Consider the following 13,387-nt stretch of genomic DNA (forward strand, 5'->3'; position numbering starts at 1 on the left):
GGGAAAGAAGGTTCACAAAGTGAATATCATTCAATCTTCCAAAGATTACTAAAAAATCAGGTGATCACTGGGAGGCTATTGGAATGGAGCCTCCGTAACGGTCATGACGTCGACGTCTCCGCGGAAGACCGAGGAAGAGAAATCATTGGTCTTTGTTCAATCTTATTTCTTATTGCTCTCTTAGCTCTGTGTCTGTCTGCATGTCTTCTACAAGTCGAATACGTGATTGTTCTCTACTCTGCAATTATACAAATAATCTCCAAAAACGACGAGGATTTCTCGCAGTCGGATCACAAGTCCGAAAAAAGATCCCAATTCAGGAGGAGCAAAAATTGGAAACCTGTTGGGCCAATAAGCGGATTCGCCGGGACGATTCAAATCTCGGCTCGATCGATATTCCGTTTGCCAGGTTACTCCGGTATGCGACTTTACGTACTGTGTATATGTGCAAGTTCATTGTTATTGACATTTAGACCGAGTCTCCCTACATATTGCTTATCTCGCTTATGAATTGCAGCCGTCATTCTGCTGTACGCCTTGTTCATTTCATAGTACAACCGTCTGTACTCGCATAGAATGACAAATTCAATTCATCTTCAACCGTGAACTTCAATCGTACAAGAACTCATAGTTTAGCTAATAAGCAACTTATTAATGAATAAGTGTCTTTGATCCTCCCCTTTCTCCGTCTGTCTACTCTACTCTGCATTGATTCTGTCCTCAATAAGATCCATGCTTCCGTACGGTATTTGTATTACTCCCCCTTTCTCCTTCAAGGTCTCCACAATGGAGCTACCACCACCAATCACCGCGAGTAATTTCCAAATTGTCCGCTGCGGCTCCACCGGCTTTTCTGCTGCTCCTGAATGTTACAATACCGCAATACCAACCATTACCAATCTATATGGCGTACTCCTTTTGCTTCTTCTGGCTCATTCTTTTTGTTCACACGTCAAGGAATAATAGTCAGGGTAAATCTACAAAAGAAAAATAAGAAGGAATTATATAGGCAATACTAAATTACTTGCGTGGTGGATGAAACTTTTTGTCTGGTTGTCGGTCGCATTTGCCCGTAACTACAAGACCTTTAACGCGCGCTCCACATCCATCCATCCACCCCCCTCCTCGGGCCTTTCTCAACTCTCTTTCTTCCCTTTCTCTCTTCTTTCTCTCACTCACTCTCTTCCCCGGCCAACTCTAACCCCCTGGACTTTCTACACCTTTTTTTTTTCTCCCTTTCCTTTCCCTCTCTTCTTTTCTCTCCCGCGTCCTGGGTTTTCTACGACTTCACTAAATCTTCTTTTACGACACTTTTTTTTTTTTTTTTTTTCCCTCTTTTCCTTCGAATTGATCACCTCAGGGGTACATAATCCGACAAGATGGCCGATATGAGCGGCGAACAGATGCAGGCCAAAATCACCGCAGCCCGGCGCGAAGCTGAACAGCTCAAAGACAAGATAAAGCGCAGAAAGGATGAATTGGCAGACACCTCCCGTACGATTTCCCATTCCTATTTCCCTTTCGCAACCCGTTCTCGTCAATGATACTGGGATATTTATAAGCGCTCTCGCCGCGTTTAGCTGCACCCACCAGCAGACGCCTACTTACTTGCGCTGCCCTTCCACTTCCAATACATTATGGAGTTGTATACTGACCCGCGTTTTTTCCCATTTACACAGTCCGTCAAGTTGCACAAAACCAGTCCGAGGCTTTGCCCCGGATCGGGATGAAGCCACGCCGGACACTCAAGGGCCATTTGGCTAAGATTTACGCCATGCACTGGTCGACTGACCGCCGCCACCTCGTTTCCGCCTCGCAAGATGGAAAGCTCATTATCTGGGACGCCTACACCACCAACAAAGTCCATGCGATCCCATTGCGGTCGTCGTGGGTGATGACTTGCGCCTACGCCCCCAGTGGAAACTATGTCGCTTGTGGTGGTTTGGATAACATTTGCTCAATCTACAACCTGTCGTCCCGCGAGGGCCCAACCCGTGTCGCCCGCGAGCTGTCTGGTCATTCGGGTTACCTGTCCTGCTGCCGTTTCATCAATGATCGCCGTATTCTTACCTCATCCGGTGATATGACCTGTATGCTGTGGGATATCGAGACTGGCTCAAAGGTGACCGAGTTCGCCGACCACCTGGGCGACGTCATGTCCATCAGCATCAACCCGACTAACCAGAACGTCTTCGTCTCGGGTGCTTGTGATGCTTTCGCTAAACTGTGGGATGTCCGTACTGGTAAGGCCGTCCAGACCTTTGCTGGACACGAGTCCGACATCAACGCCATCCAATTCTTCCCCGATGGAAACGCTTTCGGTACCGGTTCCGATGACACCACCTGCCGTCTTTTTGACATCCGTGCCGACCGCGAACTCAACACCTACCAGGTAAGCTCTTTGCCTTGGCGCGTCTCTAAGGAAAAGAGAACAAAGCTAATTTTCGATACAGAGTGACCAAGTGCTGTGCGGTATTACATCTGTTGCTTTCTCCGTTTCTGGACGATTATTGTTTGCGGGTTACGATGACTTTGAGTGCAAGGTATGTATGACTTTATACATGAAGCGGCCTGTATGCTAACACGATAAATCAGGTCTGGGATGTCCTGCGGGGTGAAAAGGTTGGCTCTCTGAGTGGTCACGAGAACCGTGTCAGCTGTCTTGGCGTTAGCAACGACGGCATCAGTTTGTGTACTGGATCTTGGGATTCTTTGGTAAGTTGCATTCTGCTCATCAGCCCAATGACACAGCTTGCTAATATCTTCTTCCCCCGTACAGCTCAAGGTCTGGGCCTGGTAAACAAATTCAGAACCAAGATACCCCCGTCGCCAATCCTTTGCAACGTCATCATTCAAACGCCTTTCATTCTTCTTTTCTTCATTTTTATTCCCCTCTCTTCCTTGGTTATTTCTCATACCGATGGGTTAAACGTTCCGCCATTGTACGATAATTCTTATTGACCGAGTAACCGCTCGGCCGCTTTACCATAATATGCTATTTGGGTGGGAGAAGATGGACGAACGCCCGAGAATCCGAGGTGGTCAGTCGGCGACGATTACGCGCAAAGACATCGGATAGAAGCGATATACATAGCGATCGATTTGGCGTTTGTCGACAAAACTCGGATGATTTTGGTCTTCCCCCTTTCTATTTTTTACCATTTTGTTCATTACCCTCATATTCCCTTTATCTGAACTGATGTATCTGCGCTTTTTTGTATTTCCTGTTTGTGATGGAAAGGGAAGGTTTGTTTCTGGATAGGCCATGACCAGGCTTTGGTCGCTGTATTTTCTTTTTCTTTTTTTTTTAACTTCTAATTCACCACGTTGAGTATGTGAATCGGAAGGGGATGGATGTCTTCTATTGTCACCTATTTTTTATATGGGACTGTCTGTTGGTGTTGGATTTATACTATATTTCAGTTGATCAATTCCCTATGTGACTTTATTCTTGAAGCCGTTTTGAAAGTTAAAATCTGAGGTGTTGGAGTGATCAGTCGAATAACAGATATCTTCTTGTAGCATTGGTGCCAGTGTTAGCAATTCGAACAGCATCGTTTTAGTTCTCGATGGGGAGGGATGGAAGGGAACCAGGTGTTGTCGAATTCAATATCGCCTGGAATCAGCCTGGCTACTCAATACGCCATCATATGCACTATCGGCTCTTGTAACATGCAATGTCAATCCAATCCTAACGGAGATATTCTCCGCGTCATCGACCAGATGTCAGACGCACTACATCTGCCAGCCGCTTCTACATCCGAAGATATGTAAGATAATATCCGGAGGCCTATCCGAAATCACAGCGACCCGCAAATGGGATCGCGTCTCTTTATATATCCATACAAGGACTCGGATCCTGACTCGGGGGATGGCCCCGTTATAGCTAGACTTTCCTTTCTATTCTCGGACAGGGTCTGGCTCCATACCGGAGTAGTCTCTGTACGGGGCATGTACATAATAACACGCAGTACTTGTGAGAATCGGACGTTGACCGATAGTTGTCGTCTTGGCTGATAACCCTTACATTGCTTTGATTCTCCAGACTACGTACCAACCAGTAGTAGTGCCATTGCATCACAGCAGGGAAAGATCCACTAAACGGTCGTATAACCAGATGCAGCATCGCGTTCGGAATCCGGTTGCTTCAGAATATGCAGCCCACAGTCTCCGTATTTTGTCTATTTCGGAGACTCCATCTGCCTGCGAAGAGAACGATTTTGAATGAACTAGAAATGCCGAAACTTAAACATTCGGCAGTCACAGAATTCAAGGGGTTATACCGGTGTCAGAGATGTTCACTAAACAAAATAAGAAAATTAAGATTATCCCTGGTGTAACAGAATGGGCAGAGCATATGCCTTGAATAGAAAAAAGTCGTCGTCGGGGATTCTGTGACAAGTTACTCCACTTGGGGTGATTAGAGTAGGATTATCATCGCGGCTGTCCCGATTAACATAAACATCATTTCAATCTTCCGTACAGAGTACTCCGGACTGTGTATGGGGAACGGAGAATACGGCCAAGTTTTCGTCTTTGCTCAGCGAGATTTAAAATTTTTTTTTTTTTTTTTTTTTTTTTTTGCGCTGCGGCTTTTTAGTATAGTGTAGTGTAGTATGCACTATAGTGGTCTTCTCCGATATCAGGGTCAGGCCTAGAGGTATGCTAAATGGACTAGGACTGGGTTAGTCGATTCTCCTATCTGGCCACGGAATTGATATGGAATTCCGTCAAGCTTGAATGACTCGAGTCCTAACGACTATGACTTTATTTATACTCCATATCCGTGGTTTTGCCGTTTCCAAGTACTCTGGCAACAATGGATGTGCTATGGCCATGGTTTGTTTCAATTCTGTCTGGAAGCTTGACGATTGCGTTGGCATTAGATTGAGTTTTTGCAGGTGTCGCCTGTGTGCACTGAGTCGAATGTTTCTAGAAAGATGGTTCATGACCTGTTGACTGCCCTATGCTTGTTTTTCTCGGCGAATGTTCCGCTAGTTGCTAGTTGATTCGCCTTAGTCTCCGTACCGCAGTGGATAGGATAGACAAGGCAATTAATCTACACCATTTCTCTAATCCTTACTAGTACAGTCTACACGTGAGGTTCTACAAATCATACCTTCCCTGCACTCCGTATTCAAAAAAGCAAAGCCCATGGAACATTCTGTTGTTCTTCGATTCCGCGTGGCGGAGTACGGAGTAACTGGAGCCGACACTTTGGAGATAAACACTTCCGATGATCTCCGCTGCTGCAAAGTACGTACAGAATAAGTATCAGGGGCTCAACGGTTTTCATCTCGCTTCCGTGTCTGCTGTGCTTTGTTTCAGTAGCCGCCGATTGTTATTGCTAGAAGTACCATGTTGTTTTGCTGTCGCAGTCAGAAGTGCCGAAAAACGTTGACACGACTCGCCAAAGCAAGATCGGCGGAGTGTTTATCTCAGGCTTTCCCCGTTTCGTTAATTTCAGGGGCAGAAAGGGAGGAGCCACTTTTGGTCTGAAACCCGTAACGGACAAGTTGGACAGTACACCACTTCTTTCATCAATTCCTTCGCCCGTTGATTTTCTAGTAGGGCTGTGCATAAAGAAAAGAATTAAGCAAAAAAAATTATCTGACCGCTAAATCGGCTGCCTGGTTTTTTATAAAAGATTCCTTTTTCCCCGTCTTTCGCTCTTCTTCCTTTCATCATGTCCTCTGCTGCCCAAGACGAATTCAACCAACTCCTCCACAACAGCAAGGTGAAATACTCCTCTCACCCCGAAGATCGTGACCGTGCCTCGAGCCCCTCCGACACCGAAGAAGACCCCCCAACAAATCCCCCCTCCGAAGACGACGACGACGACGACATGCGTTCGCGAACAGCAACCTACCACGTCCCCAACACCGTTTTCGACGCCAACACAGGTCCCAAGGGCGTCATCGCCGACGCCCAGGCCTTTGAGCGCGCCAGGAAACAATCCCACCGCCGGACACTGGGTGGGCTCGTCTCGGATGACACAACGCCCTTGAACCACTCCCCGCCACGGGATGGGGCCAAGGATGACGATGAGGAGGGCTTCATGCGCAGGTGGCGGGAGTCGAGGATGCATCAATTGCGGGGTCGGAATATGAGACGGTTGAGTCCGAGGAGGAAGAGGTTCGGGAGTGTGGATACGGTTGATGCGGCGGGGTATCTCGATGCTATTGAGCAGGTCACGGCTGATACGATTGTTGTGGTTTGTGTTTATGATCCCGAGGTATGTTTCATGCTATATGTCTACAGTCATATCAGTTACTAACTATTCGCAGTCCAGTGCTAGTGGTATCGTTGAGGATTGTCTCAACACCATTGCCCGCCGGAATGTCACTACACACTTTGTCAAACTTCATCAGGAAATCGCTGAGATGGACCACATCCAGGCTCCGGCTTTGCTGGCCTACCGGGGTGGTGATGTCTTTGCTACCATTGTGGAGATATTCAGACAAATCCCCAAAGGCCGTGCCTGCAGTGCTGACAGCCTCGAGGAGTTACTCAAACAGTATGTCCCCTTACCTTATACACGATTGACCTATACTGACTGTTGTAGATATCGGGTATTATAGTAATAATACTCTTTATTTTTATGCTTGATGAGAGCCATCGCTAGCAAAACGGAGCACAGCAGGCGTACAGGTTTCATGTTTTTTTTTTTTTTTTTTTTTCTTTCGTGTTTTACTTCACTATCTTTTCGGGCTCTCATGGTTTCATTTCGTTTACTCTTGCCATCTGACATGTATGATTCTCGAAGGCGTTGGTATGTTTCCTTGTTTCAGCTGCGTTTTGTTTCAGATCTTCAAAGACTTGGTTATGACAGGGATTCACGGTGTAGATAGATGTGATTGGATATACAAGTACTATGAACATCATTTGATATTCCATCCCGTTAAATGGCTCAAGCCACCTTATTAATTCTAATAAGTATATGTCGCGGCTAACCGCGCCTGTAAATGCTCACTCGCCGTCAATGCCCGTTTCCCAGGGACCAGGTATCCCGCACCACCCCCAAACCCAACCTTATCATCCTCGCTCTCCTTCCGCCCCTCACGATGAGCATCGACGATTTTACTCGGCACGGGGACAAGTTCCGTAGTGTTAACCGGATGACAGAAATAAACAATACTATACCGATCCTGCTCGTTTTCAGCCCTCTGCTCCGACAACGGAAAGACAACCCGATGAACAGTCGACTTTAGCAACCCATCCGTCCAGTAACTAAGTAAATCTCCAATATTTACCAGAATAGGCGGAAATGCATATTCCCCTTCCTGTCCCTGACCTTGCCCGTTTGATGACTGGCCCGGATCAACAGGAACACCTGCCCATTCCTCCTCCGGCGTGAGTATCTCCAACCCCGGCTGTCCCGGCTGCTGGAAGAGCAGCGTTATACTCCCGTAATCTGAATGTGCGCCTGCACGCACATCTTCGTCATGTTTGTAGAATGCTGTTTCCGGGGATGTGATGGAGGGGTAGTGTAGGAAGCGCAGAGTGCATCCTGAGGGGCCATGGATGGGGTCGTGGCGGGTTGTGAAGAAGGTCGGGTCTACTTGGAGGCCCAGAGCTAGGAGGGTTAAGATTCGATTGCAGGTTTTGCGGCAGAGGGTGGTGAAGCGGTCGAGGGTTGGTTCGTGGGGGGATAGCGAGGGGGGGAGGGGTTGGGGAGCTTTGCCAGCAATGAATTCGCCGAAGTTCATGCCTCTATGTTTGTTTAGTTTCTGTGGTAGTAGAATGTAGGGTGTGAGGTGGAGGTATGTACTCTTTGAAGTCCCCAATCTGGATGGTGTTAGCATGCGTTCTATCTTGGATGTTGATGTGGTCATACCCGTTGATGCTCTGGGTCGAGCGTCTCAACATGCATACCAGACCATCCTCGATTCTGAAGTATGTCAGATACCGCATCACTGTACTAGGTAGCTAGGACGAACATTAGGCGTAATCCGACAGGTAGCTTTCTCTTCAACGGGCGATGCAAAGAAATCCTTCGACTGCGAGACGTTAGCAACTGAATCTCTCCACTAGGTACAGTAAATACCAATCCAAATGCCGTTTCTACGTCCTCGGGACTAAAGTCAGTGCTCTGGCTAGCCACATACAAAAAGCCGTATTTGGCTGCTGCGTCGAGCATGGCTTTTCCCACAGAGGGGTCATGGGGATTCGAGATGTCGATGATGGGGAGGTTGATTGCGGCCATTCTCTCTTCTTTTGAAGCTAGTGAAGAGCTAGGAGCACTTGTAGAAGCTTGAACGAGAACCGGGAGATAAATGGAATTGTACTACAATCATGTGATGGATAGAAGCAAGGCATGCGGGGAGGTTCTTATCTTCCTATCAGAGTCAATTAGAGTCGAACGATTTTTTTATTAGACAAAGCAGCTTGGCTGGGATACGTTTTGTGCTTCTACAACATCATGATGCATTGGTTCTGTTTTGTGGATGTATGAGCATGAATAGTAACCAGGTAGATCGCATAACTAAGGTAGATTCGATATATGTATATTTTTCGAGTCATTGATTGGTATCAAATACCTAACGCCGTGGTGTATTCGATTCCAACGCTTGTTTGCCTCGTAGCTTTAAGCTGTCAGCAATGTCAAAATAACTGCTGCAGCATCCAACGTATTTACAATTATTCTGTCCTCATTTTGGTAACTGGCAAACTGAGCATAAACAACAGCCCATCGGAATCACCGACTCCGCGCTCCGCCCAACTCCAACCAACTGTCGCGACAAGTCCAAGCTAAATCTACGAAACTGTCGGGGTTGTGTGTCTCTTCTCTTATTCTCTTGCTTCCTTAGAAGGATCCTATCTTATATCTCTTTCCTCTCCTTCATTCTTTTTCGGGGCTGGCGTCTGCTTAGCTCGACACTGCTGCAACCATGGCGAGTAAGTCTCCCACCTGTACACTACTGAGCTCACTCTTTCATCCGATACTGACCAAGTTATCGCTATTCTGAACAGTCCGTGCCTTGGATGAATGGGCCTCTACCCGCCTGCAGTCTCTTCCCCTCTCTGCCCTCAAAGGGGCCGTGGTCGGTATCGATGCGTCGCACTACATCACCCAACACCTCCTCCACCAGTCCACCCGCGAACCTCTCCTGATCGCACTGGGCGGTTTCCCATTCGCGCTAAAGAACAACATCGAGCGGGAGCTACAGGTCTTCAAGAATTTGGGTCTGGCTTGTGTTTTTGTTTTCAATGGCCTCGAGTTTGGCAAGAAGGACCGGCGACCCCACGTGCGACCTGAGTCGGTACGGGCTTTTGAGCAGGCCTGGGATCTCTATGATCAGCAGCAGGCGGATCAGGTTGTGGATGCATTTAGCTCTGCTGGTATAACTTCCTCTCTTGCCCAGGATAATAGTCGAGGCCTTTCCACGGCTGACTTGGTTGTTAGGTACACCCCCCCCGGTGAACTTCTACAAGTTCTTGCAACGGATTCTCCTTCAGAATGGAGTGGACTTTATTGTTGCTCCGTATAGTGCTGCGGCTCAGGTGAGTACAATGACCTACGTGGCGATGGCGATTGCAAGTGCTAATAGCCTGTCCAACAGCTTGCCTACCTCACCAGCGGCCCGAACCCCCTCGTCGATGCAGTCTTTGGACCTTCCGAAATCCTCCTGTTCGATGTCGACAAGCTGATTACACGGATTGACTCCGAGCCGGCGCAGTTTTTCTGGATCACAAAACAAACTTGCCAGGAGGAGTTGGGCAAGTTAACAAATGACCAGTTCTTGGACTTCTGTCTTCTTCTGGGCTCATCTTTCCTGCCAACGTTCCCCGTGTTTGAGACCCAACCTTTTCCGGCCAAGGGGCCCACCGTCCGCGATGCTTTGCCCATGTTCAACGTTGCCGGGAGGAGCGCCCTCGCTCTCTGCGCCCAATTTGAAGAAGACCGCCGCGTGCAAGATGTTCAGTACACGGACCTTTACAAACGGGCTTACATGACGGTGAAGCACCATGTGTTTATCGATGTGGATGGGAAGGTTGCACCAATGAATCCGGACAATACCTCTAATGATATGCATGAAATAATCGGGCAGCGACTTCCTGAGGAGCTGTACTTTTACCTCTCCAAGGGGATTCTGGGGGCTGATATCCCGAACACCTTGACCTCCAGTGAAGTTTTGGTCTCCTTGCCTCTGGGCGTGGAGGACACTCCAATTTATCGCCAGGTCGTAGGTGACACTCTTACGCCCATCAGGGCTCAGGCAATCTCTTTGGTGGCAAACACTCTGCACCGTTTCTACCAGACTAAGGTTATTAATGTGCGCACTTGGTTCGACGAAAACTCGGACCGCTCGATTAATCTGAAGAACCTCTCCGTTAAGGACACCATCAGATCGTGGAAAATTAACAACGAGCAGCTTCCAGAGAAGCTCAAGGAATTGCCGGTTCGTCTCCTTAATTTTTCTCTATGATATACGACTGACAATATCTAGGAGTCTGCTGGGCCATTTAGATTCGCTGTCCAAAGCTTGAAGGATAAAGAATTTGTACCCAAATCCTTTGCAGGAAAAGATTCGCCGGTATGTATAACATTGCATATCGCCATGATCTAAATGCTAATTTTCCAAGGCATTATCTTCGCAAGACGAGGTTCTTTCGAATGTTTACTGGCGATTCCTACAGCTTCGGGGTTATATTAACGAGAAACATGAACTCACTCCCTGGGGTGAGGGTCTCGAACAAGCACTCTCAGCCTTAGACCCGGCGGACAACCTTGAAGAGTCTACTTTCCTTGCTATTGAGATGGCCCGTCTTGGTCTCCTGAATACAAAGCAGTGGTTTTCGCATCTCTCTGGTGGTCCTATGAGAGGGTCAGGTAAGATACTTTGAGAACAATTGCTACAGTGAGCAGAGCTGATTTGAATTCTTTCAGATGACGACAAGACATTTAACCTCCTTGTTTCCCGTGTTGCGTGTGTCGGCAAACTACAACATAAGCCCATTGGATACTCTGGACCTTTAAGCAGGCAACTTCTCTGCTACCGTTCTTTAGTTTCCCAAGTCCGCTCCACGCTCCGTATCCTGATTGAGGCAATTCTGGCCGAACTGTTCCTCAGCGGTGATGCGGACCGTGACCGTGAGGACTGGTCGGAAATGACTCTCAAGTAGGTATACCCCAGAGAAAGAGAGAAGAAACAATTCTGATATGTGTATAGGCTCCCCTTTATCAACGACAATGACTGCGGTCTCGGAATCGCTGCTCGGACATACTTGGACGATCTGCCAGCTCAGACTAACCCAACCTCGCCAGAGGCTCGGGCAGAGACGAAGGCGAAGGGCAAGGCCTGGTTCCAGCACAGCGACAGCTTTAGTGGGAACTTAGACCTGGCGTTCAAATTGTGGGATGCGGTGAGTACTTTCCCATTTTTCTCAGTGTTCAATGCTGACTGGTGAATAGGTTTACAAGGCAACCCAGAGTGCTGGTAAGGAGGCCAAGGATGCAAAGACATGGGACAACACCAATGCGTGGTTGGCTGGAAGACGGTGATAGTTACTACAGACAATGCTTACGAGGTCGCCGCGATACAGACGTCGCCTTGTTGACAGATGTATACAGACGGGGTATACATTTGGCTACATGTAATTGTATGTAGGAACGACCAGAATTTAGACGAGATACCTACAATGCTTTGCCTACAAATAATATGTATGTATTCCGTAGTAGTCCGTACATAGAAGCGCTGCTTTAGTGCATCGTAAACCGTGGATGTCATGCCCGCTATGGACCAAGTGGCCTCTTCCCGCGACGCTGATAAATCCGTCGATCATTTTGGGGCTTCATACATGGACTCGACACCTCAACTCTTCCATCATCATACTCATCACGCCACCGTTGGTTACTCTTAGATAGGTGGTGGTCTAAATTTCTTGTTATATATTTTGGATTGATTATATCAATCCTAAAAAATCACAATGACTCGCCTAAGCACGCTCCTGGTGAGCTGCCTCACCTTCCTCGTGGGCCTGGCCTTCGCCAATCCCGCCGTCGTCGACCTCGACACCAAAAACTTCGACAGTATCGTCCTGCAATCCGGCAAACCCGCACTCGTCGAATTCTTCGCCCCCTGGTGCGGCCACTGCAAGAACCTCGCCCCCGTCTACGAAGAACTCGGCCAGTCTTATGCTTTCGCCTCCGACAAAGTCACCGTAGGCAAGGTCGATGCGGACGAGCACCGTGAATTGGGCCGTCGGTTCGGTATCCAGGGATTCCCTACGCTGAAATGGTTTGATGGCAAGAGTGACAAGCCCGAGGATTATAAGGGTGGCCGGGATTTGGAGAGTTTGGGTGCTTGGATTACGGATAAGACTGGGGTGAAGCCGCGGGGGCCGAAGAAGGAGCCCTCGCAGGTTGTGATGTTGACTGATACCTCGTTTAAGGAGGTTATTGGTGGTGAGAAGGATGTGCTTGTTGCATTTACCGCGCCGTGGTGTGGACGTAAGTTTACAATTGTGTTGTTTTGTTTTTGACCGATGTGCTAATCGTTGCAGACTGCAAGAGCCTCGCCCCAACCTGGGAAACCCTCGCCAACGACTTCATCCTTGAGCCCAACGTCGTCGTCGCCAAGGTCGACGCCGAAGCCGAAAACGCCAAGTCCCTCGCCAGAGAACAGGGTATCTCCGGCTACCCCACTATCAAGTTCTTCCCCAAGGGCTCCAAGGAGCCCGAGGCCTATCAGGGCGGTCGCTCCGAGCAAGCCCTCGTTGATTTCCTGAACGAAAAGGCCGGCACTCACCGCACCGTCGGCGGTGGTCTTGACGAGAAGGCCGGTACTATCTCCAAGGTTGACGCGTTTGTCGGCAAGTATGTTGCCTCACGCAACTTTCAGGACCTTGTTGGCGAGATTAAGAAGAGCGTGAAGGGCATCCAGAGCAAGTACGCAGAGTACTATGTTAAGGTTGCGGAGAAGCTTAGCCAGAACCAAGAATATGCTGAAAAGGAGTTTGCTCGGTTGAGCAAGATTATTCAGAAGGGTGGTTCTGCGCCTGAGAAGGTTGATGAGCTTGTTTCGCGGAGCAACATTCTGCGCCAGTTCTTGGGTGGTGGTAAGCGGGATGAGAAGGATGAGCTGTAGATGTTCTTTCAGCTCTGGATTCTACTTGTTCTTGCTTCTCTTGTGATATATTGATTATGTTGGAAGAAGTAAAAAAAAAAAAGCTGAATTGGTGTATGCTCATGATATGAAATATGACTATGGATATGATGCTTTTGAGCTTGTCCTCTATGTATCCCGATCTATAACATCGTAGGGTATCTTCACTATATGTTTGAAATGGCCACGCCGGAAGTAGCAAAGATGCAACCGCCTCTTATCTCCCCTTTTAAACACCGCAAAATCCACCATAATCTACAAATATGGAAAAGAAGGGT

The 13,387-nt window shown here is 48.1% G+C and overlaps 6 protein-coding genes across 6 annotated transcripts; 5 read left to right on the forward strand and 1 right to left on the reverse strand.

Moving 5' to 3' along the window:
- Positions 1 to 1,171: 1,171 nt before the first annotated feature.
- On the forward strand, positions 1,172 to 3,190 carry EURHEDRAFT_106491 (WD40 repeat domain-containing protein). Its single transcript, XM_040777677.1, has 5 exons — positions 1,172 to 1,494; positions 1,680 to 2,392; positions 2,454 to 2,543; positions 2,596 to 2,715; positions 2,780 to 3,190. The coding sequence occupies exons 1-5, from the start codon at positions 1,380 to 1,382 to the stop codon at positions 2,798 to 2,800; spliced, it is 1,059 nt and encodes a 352-aa protein (XP_040637756.1). The 5' UTR covers positions 1,172 to 1,379; the 3' UTR covers positions 2,801 to 3,190.
- A 2,095-nt stretch (positions 3,191 to 5,285) lies between these two features.
- On the forward strand, positions 5,286 to 6,680 carry EURHEDRAFT_481415 (phosducin family protein). Its single transcript, XM_040785504.1, has 3 exons — positions 5,286 to 6,235; positions 6,288 to 6,517; positions 6,566 to 6,680. The coding sequence occupies exons 1-3, from the start codon at positions 5,687 to 5,689 to the stop codon at positions 6,579 to 6,581; spliced, it is 795 nt and encodes a 264-aa protein (XP_040637757.1). The 5' UTR covers positions 5,286 to 5,686; the 3' UTR covers positions 6,582 to 6,680.
- On the forward strand, positions 6,445 to 6,890 carry EURHEDRAFT_106838 (uncharacterized protein). Its single transcript, XM_040777678.1, has 2 exons — positions 6,445 to 6,517; positions 6,566 to 6,890. The coding sequence occupies exon 2, from the start codon at positions 6,609 to 6,611 to the stop codon at positions 6,849 to 6,851; it is 243 nt and encodes an 80-aa protein (XP_040637758.1). The 5' UTR covers positions 6,445 to 6,517; positions 6,566 to 6,608; the 3' UTR covers positions 6,852 to 6,890.
- On the reverse strand, positions 6,688 to 8,315 carry EURHEDRAFT_413684 (putative oxidoreductase, 2OG-Fe(II) oxygenase family). The gene is made up of 5 exons (XM_040782225.1): positions 8,048 to 8,315; positions 7,941 to 8,000; positions 7,838 to 7,891; positions 7,772 to 7,788; positions 6,688 to 7,713 (listed from the first exon to the last, which is right to left on the reverse strand). The coding sequence occupies exons 1-5, from the start codon at positions 8,204 to 8,206 to the stop codon at positions 6,930 to 6,932; spliced, it is 1,074 nt and encodes a 357-aa protein (XP_040637759.1). The 5' UTR covers positions 8,207 to 8,315; the 3' UTR covers positions 6,688 to 6,929.
- A 657-nt stretch (positions 8,316 to 8,972) lies between these two features.
- Positions 8,973 to 11,506, forward strand: EURHEDRAFT_458856 (MKT1 family protein; the record flags this gene model as incomplete). Its single annotated transcript, XM_040784535.1, has 8 exons — positions 8,973 to 9,342; positions 9,407 to 9,504; positions 9,564 to 10,403; positions 10,452 to 10,538; positions 10,588 to 10,834; positions 10,892 to 11,123; positions 11,175 to 11,367; positions 11,417 to 11,506. Coding segments are annotated over 8 exons (2,157 nt in total), but the record flags the coding sequence as incomplete, so codon positions are not given.
- Positions 11,507 to 11,797: 291 nt separating this feature from the next.
- Positions 11,798 to 13,340, forward strand: EURHEDRAFT_413688 (protein disulfide isomerase family protein). The gene is made up of 2 exons (XM_040782226.1): positions 11,798 to 12,454; positions 12,508 to 13,340. The coding sequence occupies exons 1-2, from the start codon at positions 11,932 to 11,934 to the stop codon at positions 13,089 to 13,091; spliced, it is 1,107 nt and encodes a 368-aa protein (XP_040637761.1). The 5' UTR covers positions 11,798 to 11,931; the 3' UTR covers positions 13,092 to 13,340.
- Positions 13,341 to 13,387: the final 47 nt, after the last annotated feature.

The sequence above is a fragment of the Aspergillus ruber genome (genome assembly GCF_000600275.1).
Source record: "Aspergillus ruber CBS 135680 unplaced genomic scaffold scaffold00018, whole genome shotgun sequence".
NCBI classification, from domain to species: Eukaryota; Fungi; Ascomycota; class Eurotiomycetes; order Eurotiales; family Aspergillaceae; genus Aspergillus; species Aspergillus ruber.

Excerpts from the sequence above, each read along its gene's own strand:
- EURHEDRAFT_413684 (XM_040782225.1), bottom strand. The coding sequence starts at position 8,206 with ATGGCCGCAATCAACCTCCCCATCATCGACATCTCGAATCCCCATGAC. Across the intron at positions 8,001-8,047 it reads TAGAAACGGCATTTGGATTG|TCGAAGGATTTCTTTGCATC; the intron begins GTATTTACTGTA and ends AACGTCTCGCAG. Across the intron at positions 7,892-7,940 it reads CCTGTCGGATTACGCCTAAT|AATCGAGGATGGTCTGGTAT; the intron begins GTTCGTCCTAGC and ends GACATACTTCAG.
- EURHEDRAFT_106838 (XM_040777678.1), top strand. The coding sequence starts at position 6,609 with ATGAGAGCCATCGCTAGCAAAACGGAGCACAGCAGGCGTACAGGTTTC.
- EURHEDRAFT_106491 (XM_040777677.1), top strand. The coding sequence starts at position 1,380 with ATGGCCGATATGAGCGGCGAACAGATGCAGGCCAAAATCACCGCAGCC. Across the intron at positions 2,544-2,595 it reads ACGATGACTTTGAGTGCAAG|GTCTGGGATGTCCTGCGGGG; the intron begins GTATGTATGACT and ends ACGATAAATCAG. Across the intron at positions 2,716-2,779 it reads CTGGATCTTGGGATTCTTTG|CTCAAGGTCTGGGCCTGGTA; the intron begins GTAAGTTGCATT and ends TCCCCCGTACAG.
- EURHEDRAFT_413688 (XM_040782226.1), top strand. The coding sequence starts at position 11,932 with ATGACTCGCCTAAGCACGCTCCTGGTGAGCTGCCTCACCTTCCTCGTG. Across the intron at positions 12,455-12,507 it reads TACCGCGCCGTGGTGTGGAC|ACTGCAAGAGCCTCGCCCCA; the intron begins GTAAGTTTACAA and ends TAATCGTTGCAG.
- EURHEDRAFT_481415 (XM_040785504.1), top strand. The coding sequence starts at position 5,687 with ATGTCCTCTGCTGCCCAAGACGAATTCAACCAACTCCTCCACAACAGC. Across the intron at positions 6,236-6,287 it reads TTTGTGTTTATGATCCCGAG|TCCAGTGCTAGTGGTATCGT; the intron begins GTATGTTTCATG and ends AACTATTCGCAG.